General features: G+C 48.8%; 1 protein-coding gene across 1 annotated transcript in view; it reads right to left on the minus strand.

Moving 5' to 3' along the window:
* SPATA13 (spermatogenesis associated 13) overlaps nucleotides 1–15,311 on the minus strand; it is a 151,208-nt gene that overhangs the window by 82,659 nt on the left and 53,238 nt on the right. The window contains 1 exon segment of the mRNA XM_032592630.1: nucleotides 600–2,288. Within this exon segment, the coding sequence (XP_032448521.1) occupies nucleotides 600–2,126 (1,527 nt within the window). The 5' untranslated portion in view covers nucleotides 2,127–2,288.

The following is a 15,311-nucleotide window of genomic DNA, read 5'->3' on the forward strand; positions in this document are numbered from 1 at the left end:
TTCTTTGAACCATCATCACTCGGAGGTTGACAGGTATCAAACTGCACGTTTCTAATTCATTCCTAGGAAATAAAAGAGACTTCGAACGGGGTCTTAACGTGAAGAATCTCATTTACATGTACTCTGTTGGGAAGGATACAGAGACAATTGAAAACACAGAGAAGAGAGCTATGGGAATACAAAATGTTGCAAAAATCAAATTTCTGAGAGCACCTACTAGCTGCATAGAGTGGACAGAGGTCTCTATCAACTACCCCCCACCTCCGCCCCCCAGAATCTAGGATGGGGTTGGTGCTCAATGGAATCTGCTTTTGAATGAATGGTGTGGTGCCGTCTCAAGGAATTGCACTGGGTGGCAATTTATTACGAGAGAGGCGGAGATGATTGTGAACTTGGTAAACAGCAACCTGGCAGGAATTTGATGGCAGTGCAATTAGCACGGGGCCGCCTGCTTCTACGGCAGGTGAAGGCAAGAGGGTGAACGCCAGCGGAAAACACCCCAGCGCACCGGCAACCCCCGGGAGACATGAAGGGTGACGCTGTGACAGGTACCCCGTGTGCAGCCGGTCACCCCCAAGGGGCCCCCGCCCGGCCCTTACCTCCTCCCTCCTTTCTTCGGGACCCGACACCAGCTGGGGGCTCAGCTGAGGGTGGCTGCCGACGCTGCTGTCGTCACTGCCCTTGTCACACGTGGCTTGCGCCGAATCCTGGGAGGACGCGGGCCCCTCTGCCCTCTCTTCACTGTCCACTGAACTCAGGGACAGCGCGCTGAGACTGCTGGGACACGTGGCGTTTCCTGCGCCCGGGCTCTGAGGGCTGGGGGGCTTGGGCGTGGTTGGCCTTTGGGGGGTGAGCGGCTGCTCCGGCTCGAAGGTAAACCGGCTGCCAGCTTGGCGTCCGCCCGGGTCCTCGGCAGCCGGACTCGCCGAGGCGCTGCCGGCGCCAGGACCCGCGCTCGCCGCCGCCCGGGAGCCTGCGGCTTCGAGGGGACACGCGGCCGCGTCCACGCCTGCGCCTGCGCCTGCGCACCTCCTCCACTCGCGCTCGGCGCTGGTGGACACGCGGCGGGAGTAGGCGTCGTGCAGCCTGCTGTGCACCTGCAGCCTCTGGCTTGCCTCGCCCGGCGGGGGCGCCCCGCTCCGGGGGCTCTCTCTCCGCCAGGCCGCGTCCGCGGCGCTGCTCACAAGCCTCAGGACTCTGTCGAAGTCCCTGGCCCGCAGCGGGCTCTTCCAGCGTTTCGTCCTCCTCTCGGCCCCACCGAACTTTTCCGAGTCGGCGGACGAACTGCTCAGCGTCCTCCGGGGCGCGGGCTTTTCGGGCGCCCCCTTGAGGTCCATGAGATTCGAGGTGGACTTCCGTTTGAAGGAGCTCTTCTTCAGAAAGTTCAAGTTGTCGGTGCTCTTGCTTTTCCGGTAGACGATGCTGTTGTTCTCAGAGTCTTTCACTAGAATCTCACACAGCGCGGGCTCCTGGGAGACGGGGGCCAGGGGCCCGACGTGGTTCTGGGACCCCTGATGCTTCTCGCCATCTAGGAAGCTGATGCGGCCCAGGCCGTAGGCGCGGCGGATGCTGCGGGACCGGTGGGTGCTCCTCTGGAAGGCGTCGTCGGCCTCCTCGGGGTCGGAGCAGTCCGACGCGCCCCCGGGAGCCGCCTTGGCGACGGGGTCGCTCGCCGGCCCCGAGGAGGGGCACCTGCCGGTGTGCGTTCCGGCGGCGGCACCGTTCGGGATGGGTTTTCCCGGGTCGCGTTCCGGGGCGTCTTCCTTTGCCGCATCTGACCCCTCTCGGTTCTGAATTCCCTGAAGGACGGAGGACTTCAGTTTCTTAAAAGACCCCATTTTCCGGAAGGAGGCAAGGGCGTTCCAGGTGGAGGAATTTCCCATCAGGACCATGGAGCGGGGCCTTTCCGGGTTGGCGCTGGCCCTCTTCCTGCTCACGGAGAAGAGGCGGATGAGCCTGGCGGGGCTGAGTCTGGCCTCCGCGGCGCCGTCCGCGTCCCCGCAGGGGTTGCTGCCGCAGCCTCCATTCCGACACGCTGGGTGGGTCACCATTTTGGGGTCTTTGGAATCAGAGACGGAACAGGGGATCGCGGCGAGTCGGCCATGGCCGTTCCGGGCTGTTGTCATGTTCTCGGGGCGGCGAGCCCGTGGCCACAGGGCAGCGGGGTTCAAACCCACATGCACATCTGTGTCCACAGGCCCCAGGCGCAGGCCTTCATCTCCGAGGCTGCTGCCGGCCGGGCTTTCGCACCTGCTGTGCACATCAGGCTCCTCAGTTGTGGCCGCAGCCTGGAGCGGAAAACAAAGCCGGGATTTAGTCATTTTCCTCCCACGGAAGAACCTCTACGAACAGCGGCTTCTCATTTTGGCTAATAATTGCCGGGATAAAAGAAGCGTGCCTCATGACAGGGTTGATCAGATCAAAACTGTCTTAAATTAGGGGCCCCCGGCTGGCTCCGTTGGTCAAGTGTCCAACTCTGGCTCAGGTCATGATCTCAGGATTGAGGAGTTCGAGTCCGGCATCGGCCCCCTGCTGGCAGCGTGGAGCCAGCTTGGGATTCTCTCTCCCTCTCTCTCTGCCCCTCCCCCACCTCTCAAAATAAAACGTTCTAAAAAATTTTTTTTAAACTTTTAAATTAAGTTAAAGTTTTACCTCTCCTAATTGATTTCACAATGAATTAAAAGGCAGAATGCAAACATACATTCCTTAAAAAAAAAAAAAAAGATAATTATGGGTTGTGCATTCAGTGCAAAGGTAAATCCTTGAATCCACTGAAACTTGTTTAAAACTTTTGAAAAACTGCTGGAATGCCAAGGCCAAGGCGTTATTCCACACTGGGCCTTGTCTTTATTTGAAATGGAAGAAATTCTTAATTATTGAATAAAAAAACCCACCAACAACTATTTCAAAACGTGTTACAGTAAAATCCCAACCCGTGTTAAATTTCACGCAGCTGATAGGCAGACTGGCTGCAAGAACCAGCAGCAAAGACCAAGATGCTGTCAGCTGCCCACTTGTCTACAAAAATACCCAAAGTGCTACAGAGACACACAAGCAGAAGGGACAAGCTGAGGCTGCATGTATGAGGTCGGGCTTTGTAAAGGGAACAGCATTAGTGAAGGGCCTCTGTCAACAGGATTCTTACTGGCTGGGGGATGGAGGGAGATAAGGATATTACTTAAATATTAGAAAGTCAGACACAAAACTTCAAAGTAAACCAACGTTGCACCTTCGGCTTTCTTTCCCCATGCCCTTAATTAAGGCCACCACACACCTGCAGTCCATGCTGTCTCCCCCAATGAACGTGTTGCTCTCCTTCCTCTCTGCCCATTAGGCCACGGCCTGCTCAGCCTTGGTGGGCCAGCTTAAATGTCACAGCCACCCCCTTCTCAATTAGTGATTAGCCAGTGAAGACGTGTAGGAAAGATTGCGATGTTCGCCATAAAAGACCACCACTCGCTAAGCGTTTACTACATGTCAGGCCCCTGTGCTAAGGGCTTTTGAAACGACCTGCCACTGGGTACTCCTATTAACCTGTAAGATCAACAGGATAATTTCCATTTTACAGATAACCAAATGCACACTTGGGCAGGGGGTGCTGGGGGTTCCTGCAGCTGCCTCTTCCGACGCCTATGCTCCTCTCCGCTACTTTAAACTAATGAAGAAAGAGAGAGGCAGTGCTGGGATAGGAACCCATATCTTGGTGTCTGACACCAAGTTCAGTGCCTCGTGACATAACCCCAACTCAAGTCAAATCCCCAAAGTCCTTATGCCAGTCAAGGCCACTCTTCCGAAGGCAATATTAAAGGCAGAAGAAGAAAAGGAGCAGACATTTGCATAAAAACCTTAAGGTTAAGTCCCAATTTAGCTTAGTCCTCTCAAGTGCAGAAAAAAATGTGACCTCATGCAAAGAGGTCTCATCTGATTCTACTCTGTAAATTCTCTCATGGGCTCATTTTTATTTGCCCTTACGTGGAGCTCCCTGAGGGATTCCCAGGGAGATTCCCAGTTCAAGGGCTGATTCCATCTGGGACCAGGGAGGCTACATAGGCTTATGTAGCCCGGAGCCTTTCTGATGTCCATTTACTCAATTCCATTACTCAGAAGCCTAATGGGACTACCACATGCCTCTGCAGTTTAATGTTCTAATGGAGAAATTAGGGATCCTGAAGAGCTGTGGGCTGCATTTGAATGAGCCATTCAAGAAGCAGAAACTTGAATCATCCTAGCGTTGAGGCTGGATGTGAAATCTACAAACAATTGCAAAATGAGTCTCCCGCTGAGTATCCCATCCACCCTCACCCATTCTGAGAGGGACAGGGGACTGTGGTTGTTTCGGCTTCTCACAATCTCGAAACGAAGCAGACAGTTTATGCAAACATCGAGTCCAGTCACAGGCACCGACTGATGGCATATTACACAACACTAACGGCCTTGTTGCGACTTGCACTGGATGGAGAGGAGCAGACATGCTCCTTCTCTTGTAATCTGGCTGGACGGAGACAACCTGAGGGCATTGTGAGACCTTTTATAACGAAGGATGAAAATGTGCCAGGCTGCCCCTGGAGTCTCCAGGGGTGCAGGCAGTGCTCGATTTTAATGTTGCGTCGGTTTGGGAATGTTCTAGGACAGGAATGGGGGCAGGCCCAGGTTTTAAGCTCAGTGCTGTCACATGAATCTTGAGTACCGTCATCTGAGTAACCTGTGCTTCAGTGCCACCTATCCAAGAGCAGGTGCCAACATTTATGTCTACGGTAGATCAACCAACCAATTAATTCATGAACCTCTGCTGGGTACAAGGATATGTGTAGGAAAAAAAAATTAAAAATTAAAAAAATTAAAAAAAAAAATTAAAAAAAAAAAAAAGGATATGTGTAGGCCCCATGATAAACTCAAAACAGTGACAAGGTGATAACCGGTTCTAGGTGGGAACTTGGCATGAGCAAAAGGAAGATCCAAGAACCTAAATTCTGACTGAGAGGAAATAAACTCGGGTGACCAGTTGGCCCAGTTGGCCCAGGGATAAGGTGTTTTCCAGGACATGGGACTCTCAGGGCTGAAACCGGAGAAGTTCTGGGCAGACTGGGATGTCTGGTCACCCTATTGTTCTATTAAGTAGAACAATATAATTGGAAGGATGGCTCAGTGTCATGAAGTAGTAGAAATTAAGGCGAAAACAGGTTTAGAAAAAACCACATCCCTTTAAGTCTAACACTTTGAGACTGTCTACAGGGGTCATCATCTTTGGGAATCCCTTCCTGATGCTCCTAAAATTAATGCCCCCTTACTCAGTGGGTTATGGGCATCTCACCAAATTGCTTTACCAAGACATATTTATAATGATAGGTTTTGATGGCTGCCTTCAGAACAAGACTTCTATGAACTCTTTGAGAATAAGAACGGTGTGCCACATGTAAATTATTTAAGTTTATCTTGACGTAATATTGTTATCTATTATCCCGCCCTGTCAATGTCTATGCCAACGTAACAATTCGCCATATCCCCACATATCTTTCCAATGTGAAGATGTTTAAATTTTTACAACACGAAAAAGTCTAAGTATTTCCTTAAACCTTAAGTTACAGATCTAGTAAAATATACACAATGCCGAGTTTCTGATTGGGGCAACATGCTTTTTAAAAGACCAGTGACTTACTATTTCGTTCATGCAGCTGAACAATGTGATTGTTGTGTGCTGCTTGGAATGAAACTGAAAATCACGGAAAAAGGCTTTTCCTGGAATTTCCGAGAAACATACCAAGTAGCATTATTTAGAACTAATACTTTGACCTCTATTAACTAACAAGGGTTGTGATTCAATCACTGGTTTTGTAGTGAGTCTTGCAAACTGTGGGAGCTCTGCCAGAGAGATTTATGAACAGAATACAAGAAGAATTTTAGATGGGAATATTGTGAAATCCATTGTCTACAAGCTGGATTCTGGGGTGTATGAACTTTAGAATAGAACATTTCCTTTCACTCGTAATGAGAATTCTCTGAAAACAACTATGACCAATAATTTTTAAATGTGAATTTAGAATACTTGAATTTGAAACCCAGAACTATATACCAGGTTGAATGTACGTACAATTTGTAAGGTGTTCATGTAAATTACAGAAAACGTGCCACTGGAGGAAAATATATTGAAATCTGGAAGTCTAAATCTTTCGATCACAGTGCGGTAGAAGATTGCCTTTGGGAACATCTAACACCTAGCTGTAAAGATGAGGACCCTGGGACCCAGTGGTTCTGAGACACATACTCCTCGTCAGGCCACCACGGCTGGAAAGCACAGTGGAGCGGGAATCAGAGGGACCAGGTTCGGGCCCAGCACTGCCTCATGGTGGCCATGCCTGGGCCCAGCACTGCCCATCCTGGGGGTGATCCTACAGCACTTCCTTTCCCTCCAGATCTTCCTCGGTCACCAAGTTTAGAGATTCCAGTCCAGTCTCAACAGTCCACGCTCAGTGTGGCTGCCGCAGCCTTATTTCCAGCCTTTTTAGGCCAGTGCCTTCCACTTGGACACCTGCATTAGCCTCCTGAAAAATCTCCTGCCTTCCTTCGCATCTGACTCACCTCCAAGCTGGCCGGCGTCCTTCCCAAAACACTGCAAACGGAGTCCTGCCACTTCATCTAGTATCCCCGGCTGCCACCTCTGAACCTTGAGAAGATGTCAGATCTCAGCCGAGCACACGATCCCTTTCACTCTAGCCATGCTGAATTATTTACAGTGAGGCTTTCTCATGCTGCTGTGCTTTGGGTTGTTTCCTTGTTTGCTCTGATTTTCTCCAGCCATTTCTGTCTCATTGTATTACACGGAAGCACAATTCCCAGGCTCCTCTGACAAAGGGCTTCTGGCCAAGTTGGCCAAGGGTGGGGATGATGTGTGTGGGAGGAAGGTAGACACCAGGGTATTTCTCTCTGCATGGGCTACAGCAGGGGCATTTCGAGCAGCCGCTGGTCTCCTCTTTTGCTCCAACTTCTGCTGGCCAGCTCCTCCCTCCTAGGTCCCAGCTCCCACCAGGGGGCACCAGTGCTCCGCTCAAGTAGAACCACCCCCCCCCCCCCCCCCCCCCCCCATCCCTCCAGCCTCTGGGTCAGTAGCATTTTCCTGCCATTATTGTTCACCTGAGTTCCTTTCTCCTCTTTTGTTTCTCGGCTGTGTAAGAATAATCCTATTTTAGATTCTCTTTGTGTGAAACACCTAGAGATGTTTCTCTTTTCCTGATTAATATGTGCTCTGCCTAATTAACTTTCATTAATTCAAATCGACCTTTCCCTTGAGAAACGCTCTTCTTCCTGTCCAATTCAGATGCCATTTCTCTGTGGTTTAAAAAAAAATTTTTTTTTTTAACATTTACTTATTACTGAGAGGGAGACAGAGCATGAGCATGGGAGGGGCAGAGAGAGAGGGAGACACAGAATCCGAAGCAGGCTCCAGGCTCTGAGCTGTCAGCACAGAACTGGACGTGGGGCTCGAACTCACAAACCGCTAGATCATGACCTCAGTCGAAGTCGGAGACTTAACTGACTGAGCCACCCCGGCGCCCCTCTGTGGTCTGTTTTATACATTGGCCCTTCTCAGCATTTACCATACTGCTCTGTAATTCTGGTTTCTCAGTCTCCCTTCTCTGCTAAACCCTAAAAAGGTTGAAAAGTCAGAAACGAGGTCTTATTTAACTCTGTGTTCTCAGCATTCAGTGGGTTATTGAATACCTTAGGTGTGTTAACATAACATTCGGGGCCGGGTAGCTCTTAGCCATGAGGGCTGTCCTCTGCACTGCAGAATGTTAGCAGCCTCCCCGGCCAGTGCCTTAAAATGATGCCATTAGGAAAAAGAACTATGAGAAAGTTCTGAACACCATAGAAGTGCTATTAATTAGCTTCAGAATGGTGTCTCTGAAACTGTTGGAATTTATCAGTTTCAATCACAACACAGAGTGTTCTGCATACTGTGAGGGTACTGATAAGCCAATTTTTAAAATGCTAATACTGTTAGCAGCTAGTTTCCAGTGGTAGAAAGCTCAACTTAATGTTTATCTTCCATTATCTTAATAGTTACATCTAACTTTGTGGATGTTTTTTATACATTCAGTGAAAAGGAAAATTTAATACACTGTATACAGTAAGTACTGACATGTTAATAGTTACCCAACTGATCACTTTTTAACTATCAATACAGGTACTTCATTTCAGTAGGTAATCAAATTTATCCAAAGTTTACTCATTTGAACGCTCACATTACACAAAATATGTATCTGAGTTCGTAGGACAATTAAGAATTGTATAAACATTTCATAACACACTTAAAATGTTTTCTAATGTTGGGGCTCCTGGGTGGCCCAGTCGGTCATCTGACTTCAGCTCAGGTCATGATTTCACGGTTTGTGAGTTCGAGCCCTGCATCGGGCTCTAGGCTCAGAGCCTGGAGCCTGCTTTGGATTCTGTGTCTCCTTCTCTTTCTGCCCCTCCCCTGCTTGTGCTTTCTCTCTCAAAAATAAATGAACATTAAAAAAAAGATCAGATGCTTTGGGGCACCTGGGTGGCTCAGTCGGTTGAGCGTCCGACTTTGGCTCCGGTCATGATCTCAGGGTTTGTGAGTTCGAGCCCCACACTGGGCTCTGGGCTGACAGCTCAGAGCCTGGAGCCTGCTTCAGATTCTGTGTCCCCCTCTCTCTCTGCTCCTCCCCTGCTCACACGCTGTCTCTCTCTCAAAAATAAAGATTTTAAAAAATTTAAAAAAATGTTTTGTTTTTTTTTTTAAATTTTTTTTTCAACGTTTATTTATTTTTGGGACAGAGAGAGACAGAGCATGAACGGGGGAGGGGCAGAGAGAGAGGGAGACACAGAATCGGAAACAGGCTCCAGGCTCTGAGCCATCAGCCCAGAGCCCGACGCGGGGCTCGAACTCACGGACCGCGAGATCGTGACCTGGCTGAAGTCGGACGCTTAACCGACTGCGCCACCCAGGCGCCCCTAAAAAAATGTTTTCTAATACTGTTGAAATGTATATATTGATAACATATACTTCCATCTATCTGTCTCAATACTAATCAGCAAAATTTGAATTAAAAAATGTTCAAAGAGGGTCCAAAGGAACTGTGATTATTAGGAAAGTGACTTTCTTCTGTAAAATTATACTTTCTTTTTTAAGTATAAAAGATTTATTCCATAAAGTATGTCTTGGAAATATGTGATACAACCCATACTCTAACACTTTCCCTACTCTTAGTTCAATGAAACTATTTTAATTTATTAAATGTAAAACAAAAGTGAGTTGGCATATATATTAAGCTGGTGCAGGCCTTTATAAATCTCTTTATCCAGGGAATTAAAGTTAAATGCATGCATACTTGGGTAGAGAATAAGATGCTCTATTTCACACCATATATTATCATATTAGCCTAAATCAGGTCTAGCTATATTGTAATCTGAGTACCCGAATCACGAACTTCTATCATGTCAACCAAGATGGCTATAAAAAAAGACACAGGTATGTAGCGAAGACCTTCTGATAAATATTAATTTCTAAATATTTGACAACGATAAATGCTTTACTTTATTGCCATTACGTGGAACTGTATTTCCAGTAAGTTACAGCTTAGGGATTGCTAAAAAGAAAGCCCCCTGGTAGTAAGTCTTTCTCAGATGCTGAACTTGCCCATGTTATTCTCCGTCTTTCTCTTCCTGCCAGGTCTCTTCCTTCTATTATTCATTCCACTATCTTTCCCAGAACCTCGCTGAAACCAAGCCTCTGAGCAGAAGCTGGAAATTCTAGCACCCTGCATTATATGAACAGGCTCTACTCTAACGGTACAATAGGCAATGTGTTTCCCTACAGACTCTGCCCCCCAAACCATACTTAACTAATAATAGTTAATGGTTAACCATAAGTTACAATATTTCCATAGCAAAATATATCTAAGACTCAACTGTGGGTTCTAGTTCCAGGGAGGAATCTGCCTCCCACCCCCAAACCCTCGCAGTCCTTAATATAAGATACTCTCCCTCTCTTCAAGCTCTCACGTCCCCTCGGACATCTCAACCCCCGTGTGTACACGTCTGTCAAAGGAAGAATGTCCCTCACCCGTGGATCTGGTATCCTTAGAGTCTCTTCTGTTGAAGAATTGGGGGAGGATGCCTCAAAAAAGCCAGAGCTCTGGCTTCGTTTAAATATCCAATCACTTAAGTGTTTAAAAATGGGAAGTGTACTCGAAAAGGGAACTCTGGATGAGACTGAACCACTGTGTCTATGGGAAAGGTGTCAATTCCATACAAGCCGTGTGATTGTCTTGGCTTGTCTTTATCTGGGTTACTAGGCTAAACCACATTCCTGTGGGTGAGACGGGGTTTCCCAGTGGGGATAGGTGCTTGCTCTGTCAGTCCCGTGGGGCGGAAGGGGTGGAGAAAATGAGGATTTGCCAAGGCGGGCCTTAGACCAAAGAGAGGAAAACCTTCCTTTGATCTCTGAAACTGGGGGTCAGGCAGGGATAGCAAGACACGCCAGAGTGGGTCTGGATGTGGGGGACAGCTGACGCAAGCTTCCCTTCACTCCAGCACCCAGCAGGGTCCCAGCCTCCGAGCCTCTCCTTCCCCTCCCTCCGCTCCCACGTTAAACCTCAGAGCTGAAAGGCCCCAGAACACTTCAGGAGAGTCGCTGCCAAATTAAAGGTCTGAAGATGGCTTGTCTTGACTCCCTGTACTTCGTCCCCTGTCTGCCATCGGCAGTAACCACCAGAGTTCATGGTTAGGACTACCTAATGCGTGTAGCCAATGCCAAAACTGATGTCACCACGGAAACCGTATCTCCCTTGCACTTCCTGTTCAGAGCAGAGGAAGTTTTCCAGATGGATGGCCCTCATCTTGAAGGCACTTTGAAGGTCACTGGAGCAAAAACAATGTTTCTACTTGCTAGAGGCGGGTTTGCAGAATCTGGGGCCACGCGTCATCAGACTCACAGTCCAAAACACTGGGTGCGGGCTGCAGAGACAACTTCCAAGGATCAATGCAGCGTGTAAATAGTGCTTGGTAAGATACACTCAATAACTTTATGAGAGTGCATATTTGTGGGGCGCCTGGGGAGCTCAGTCGGTTCAGCATCTGGCTTCGGCTCAGGTCATGATCTCGTGTTTGTGGGTTCGAGGCCCACGTGGGGCTCTGTGCTGACAGCTCGGAGCCTGGAGCCGGCTTCGGATGCTGCGTCTCCCTCCCTCTCTGCCCCTCCCGGACTTGCACGCACATGCCCATGCTCTCTCTCTCAAAAATAAACATTCAAAAAAAAAAAAATTTAAGGAGTGTATATTTGCATTGTGTTTTCCCTGAATTTTTTTTTTCTGCTCAAGGTTTTTGTTTTTGTGTTTTGCATAAAATGAGTCTCTAAGCATAGAACCACAGTTTATAACACCGCACGTGGGGGAAATCAGATCAACTTTCAACTCTGTTTCTACCCAGCAGCCAAACAAGTTTTAACTTGGGGGTCGTCACAGCAGCCCATTGTGCCATCACTGAGGACAGAGGTCCAGAAAACACTTTTTCCCTGCTCTGTTCAGCCAGGTATCCCATAGTCTCCTATTGTTTTCCATATTGACGCAGTTGCTAAAATGCCTTATATTGTCTAATTTAAATTGTCTTCTAATTGAACTGACATTTGGATATTGTCCCTGGAAGCCCTTCACGCCTCCTGGCGGACATCCTCCTCCGGGAGACATGCTGGGCAGCAACGTGGATGACGCCACCGAGGAACAAAGCCAGTGGTTAGCGGACGACTGTTCCTGAACACAGGCCCCCTACGTCACACCTCTGCCGGTGGGACAGCACAGCCCCGGCCGGGCAGGAGCTGATCTGTGGCCACTCTGTTCGAGGAGGAGGCTATTCTGGTGAGTCCATCCTTGGGAGACGTCATTCATACCGCCGGGGCATGAGGACGTGACGCTGGGGACTTCAGACATTGTTCTGGAACATAAAGAAAACTTCTTGCTGCTGCTGACGAAACCATATTCTCACACTCTCCCGTGGCTTGGAAATGCAAACTGGCCTCAACTGCAAGGAAAACCTCACAGAGGGACAGAGGAGCAGAACCCTGGCAAGGAAGGTTCGTGGTGGTAAACAACAAAAACCAAAAACCAAAAAACACAGCATGTTTCTCAGGCTTTCACTGTTGGTGCCAATTTCTCTGCAAATATTTGTCCTCCAAAAAGGGGCTCACGGGCAACTCAGAGGGCTCCCCAGTGGCTTCTTTGGAGTTTGCCATTCTTTCTACACACCAAGATTTGTGGCCAGAAGCTTCCGTGGGATCGCATAACCTGCTGCCTCATCACTTGGTTTCCTTGTTCAGGGCACAGTTCTGGGTGCTCGCTGAGATCCCTCCTGTGGATATAGCCTGTCACGGTGGCTGTCCTTACCATCGACCCTCCCCACTAATGCACTACATACAAGGAGGCAGTGAATGTAAGACACAAACCATGCTTTATCCCTTAGAATCTCCACCCCTCCGCACACCCGCCCCGGGAGCATTTTCCTTTTCTTCCATTTTCACTTCTGACTTTCTTTCCAGTCAGGTCTGTTGTGTCAACCTGTGGGGCCTCACAGCCCGTCAAATCCACCCAAGCCTCCAACACTGGGCCTGTGGGGAGACGTGGCCGTCACTGTGGCCGTGCCATTCTTCCTCAGCTTCACTCACCCGACGCGACGTTCTGGCTCTCGCTAGCCAGAGGCTTCTGGGGGCCTAACGTGACAGGAGCACGTATCAGACTCGGGAATACTCTGGCACCACACGCTACTGACATGGTTTCTCCGACACAGGGCTTAATAATGTTCTAAATACATCAGATGCAGGGCATGGGTGGCTCAGTCGGGTAAACATCTGAGTCTTGATCTCGGCTCAGTTCATGCTCTCACGGTTCGTGGGATCGAGCCCCATGTCGGGCTCCACGATGACAGCATGGAGCCTGCATGGGATTCTCTCTCCCCCTCTCTCTGCCCCTCTCCCCCCCCCCCTTCCTCAAAGTAAAATAACTTCAAAACACGTGCATCAGAGGCTTGGCAGAGCCTAAAATGGAATGAATACTATGTTCTGTCTTTTGTGGAAAGTTTAAAACCAGTTTACGTGCTAAAACCAAAATAAAACAAAACAAAAAAACTAAAGAACGAGAAAGACTTAAGTATCTGGAACCTCAAAAAGGCAAAGTGGATTAGCGTACAAGGTGAAACCCGGTTACTCTCCTGAGTCCAGGCATTTGGGAAAGGAAACAGATTTGCCTTCTGGGAGCACCTGGAAGGAGCCAGGGCTGAGCAGACAAGACCCAGAGAGTGTCCCTCTCAGTAGGTCCACACCTCAAACAGTCACAGCTGAAGGCAGGTTAGGTGAGAAGGGGCACTGCGACGAGGCTAGGAATTCCTGGGTGCAGGTTCTTTGCCCTTTCGCTCCCTTTGGGAACCCGGGCCACCTGCCGCCCATCCCGACCTCAGGTTCCCAATGTGATGCTAACATTTCATTGAGAGTATTTCACAGGGTTGTTACGAGAAGCAAATTCACCGTGAGCAGAACATTCTCGTGGAAATATTAACCGTGCTTACAGCACGACACCTTTCTTTTGCAAAGCACACATTGTAATGTTATAGGTTAGTACAAAAAACGTGACTAGGAAATGAAATTCCAGCTCAAAACTTCTAGATCAAAAAGAAGTGAAATACTCTGATGTAAATTCAATGGACTTAAGCCCATTATACACACATCCGGACTTAGGCAAAAGAGAGCTCACGCGGTCCACGCGGGTGCAGAAAAGGTGCCCACGTGCGTAGGTCAGTGCTTTGGGACTCACAAATGGAAGCACGTCCCGCTCCCGACGGGCGTGTAAGGACCAGCCATGGAGTACCTAAACGAGGGTAATTCCCAAAGGACGGATCTGGAGCCAAATATATATTAAATTCCATCATTTCATCGTGACGTCAGCTCTAACGTTTCTTCACACACATGCACGATCTATACCTTAGGACTCTTCCTTACCCTGACGTGGCGGTATGAATAACAGAAGTCTCCAAATTTTGACAAGTAGTATTCTAAACGTCAAGTTAGAAGTCAGCCGTTCAGAATTTAAAACACATTTTCCTCTAAGATTTGTCTATTATCTGCCCGATCCCCTTAATTTGTAATGTAAACAGTTTCCGGTAGTAACGGGACTGCTGTATTAATAACTGAAATTATGAGTACATTCAACTTCATTAATGGGAGCAATTAATAAAAAGGATGAACCTGATTTCTTCAGCTTAGGGTCATACGGTAGGAGTGGAAAAAGCATAAAGAAGAGCTTTGCACCCTCCTTCCTAAACAAGAAAGACCCCGGTGATATTTGGAAGGAGGAGCGTTTGTCTTCGGAATTCTCTGACCTTCCTCTCTTTACACCCATCCTCTGTGAGCTGCTCCCACCCCCCATCCTTGACATGTTCCATTACGTAAGAGGTTCCTCCTGCCTCTTGGCCACCTTCCTCTGATTTCTCAGTCCAGAAATGTCCTCGATGCTACGGAGACGGGGCAAAGCCAGGCAGGCCGGCGCGCGGAGATAAAACCTGCCGCCGCGTCCTTGGCCGTAACTCACTACTGCGCTAAGGTCGGGCCTGCCCTGGAGTCGGCAACCCTACCCTAGCCTGCCAGCCACATCTCGTACTCGTGGCATCTCGACATCCCAAGCCTGTCCCGTTTGGCTGCTGTTTCCCCGGTGGCGGTGATGTCAGAGCTCGGGGCTCCGCAGTGGTCCAGCCAGGCATCTGACCTCTAAGGAAGAAGGTCTGCGAGTCTAAGCGTGCCTGGCCACAAAACAAAGCCTGCCCTTTCATTCTGTCAGGATCTGCCAAGGTAGCTGTGCAAGTGCGTGCTTCAGTGTGGCCAACAGAACTGTATTCGATTTCATTTCAAAACAATCGTGCTTCGCGTCTCCCCCACCAAAAAACCACCTGCCAGAAGTCTGCTGGTTCGTGTCTTCACTAATTATAATTTCAGAACTGTAACGATACAGCAATCGACTTTAGACGCCCAATAGGTCTCACCTGGACCAACTGTTCTGATGCAAGAGTTGGGGGGCGGGGGGGTGCGCGTGGCAAGTCAGGGACCACGTAAGTGGCACGGGGCCACGTGCAGGTAAGAACACCAGCAAAGTCTGTCATCCCTGGAGCGAGTGTAAATTAGAGAGAAACACGGATGGCCTCAATGGAAATGAAGTTCCTGTGGTCTGTTTCAAAACTTTGTCTTTTAACGAGAAAGAACCTCTTGTGAGGCATCCATCATTCATTCATTCATTCATTCATTCATTCATTCA

The sequence above is a fragment of the Lynx canadensis genome, chromosome A1, assembly GCF_007474595.2.
Source record: "Lynx canadensis isolate LIC74 chromosome A1, mLynCan4.pri.v2, whole genome shotgun sequence".
Lineage (NCBI taxonomy): Eukaryota > Metazoa > Chordata > Mammalia > Carnivora > Felidae > Lynx > Lynx canadensis.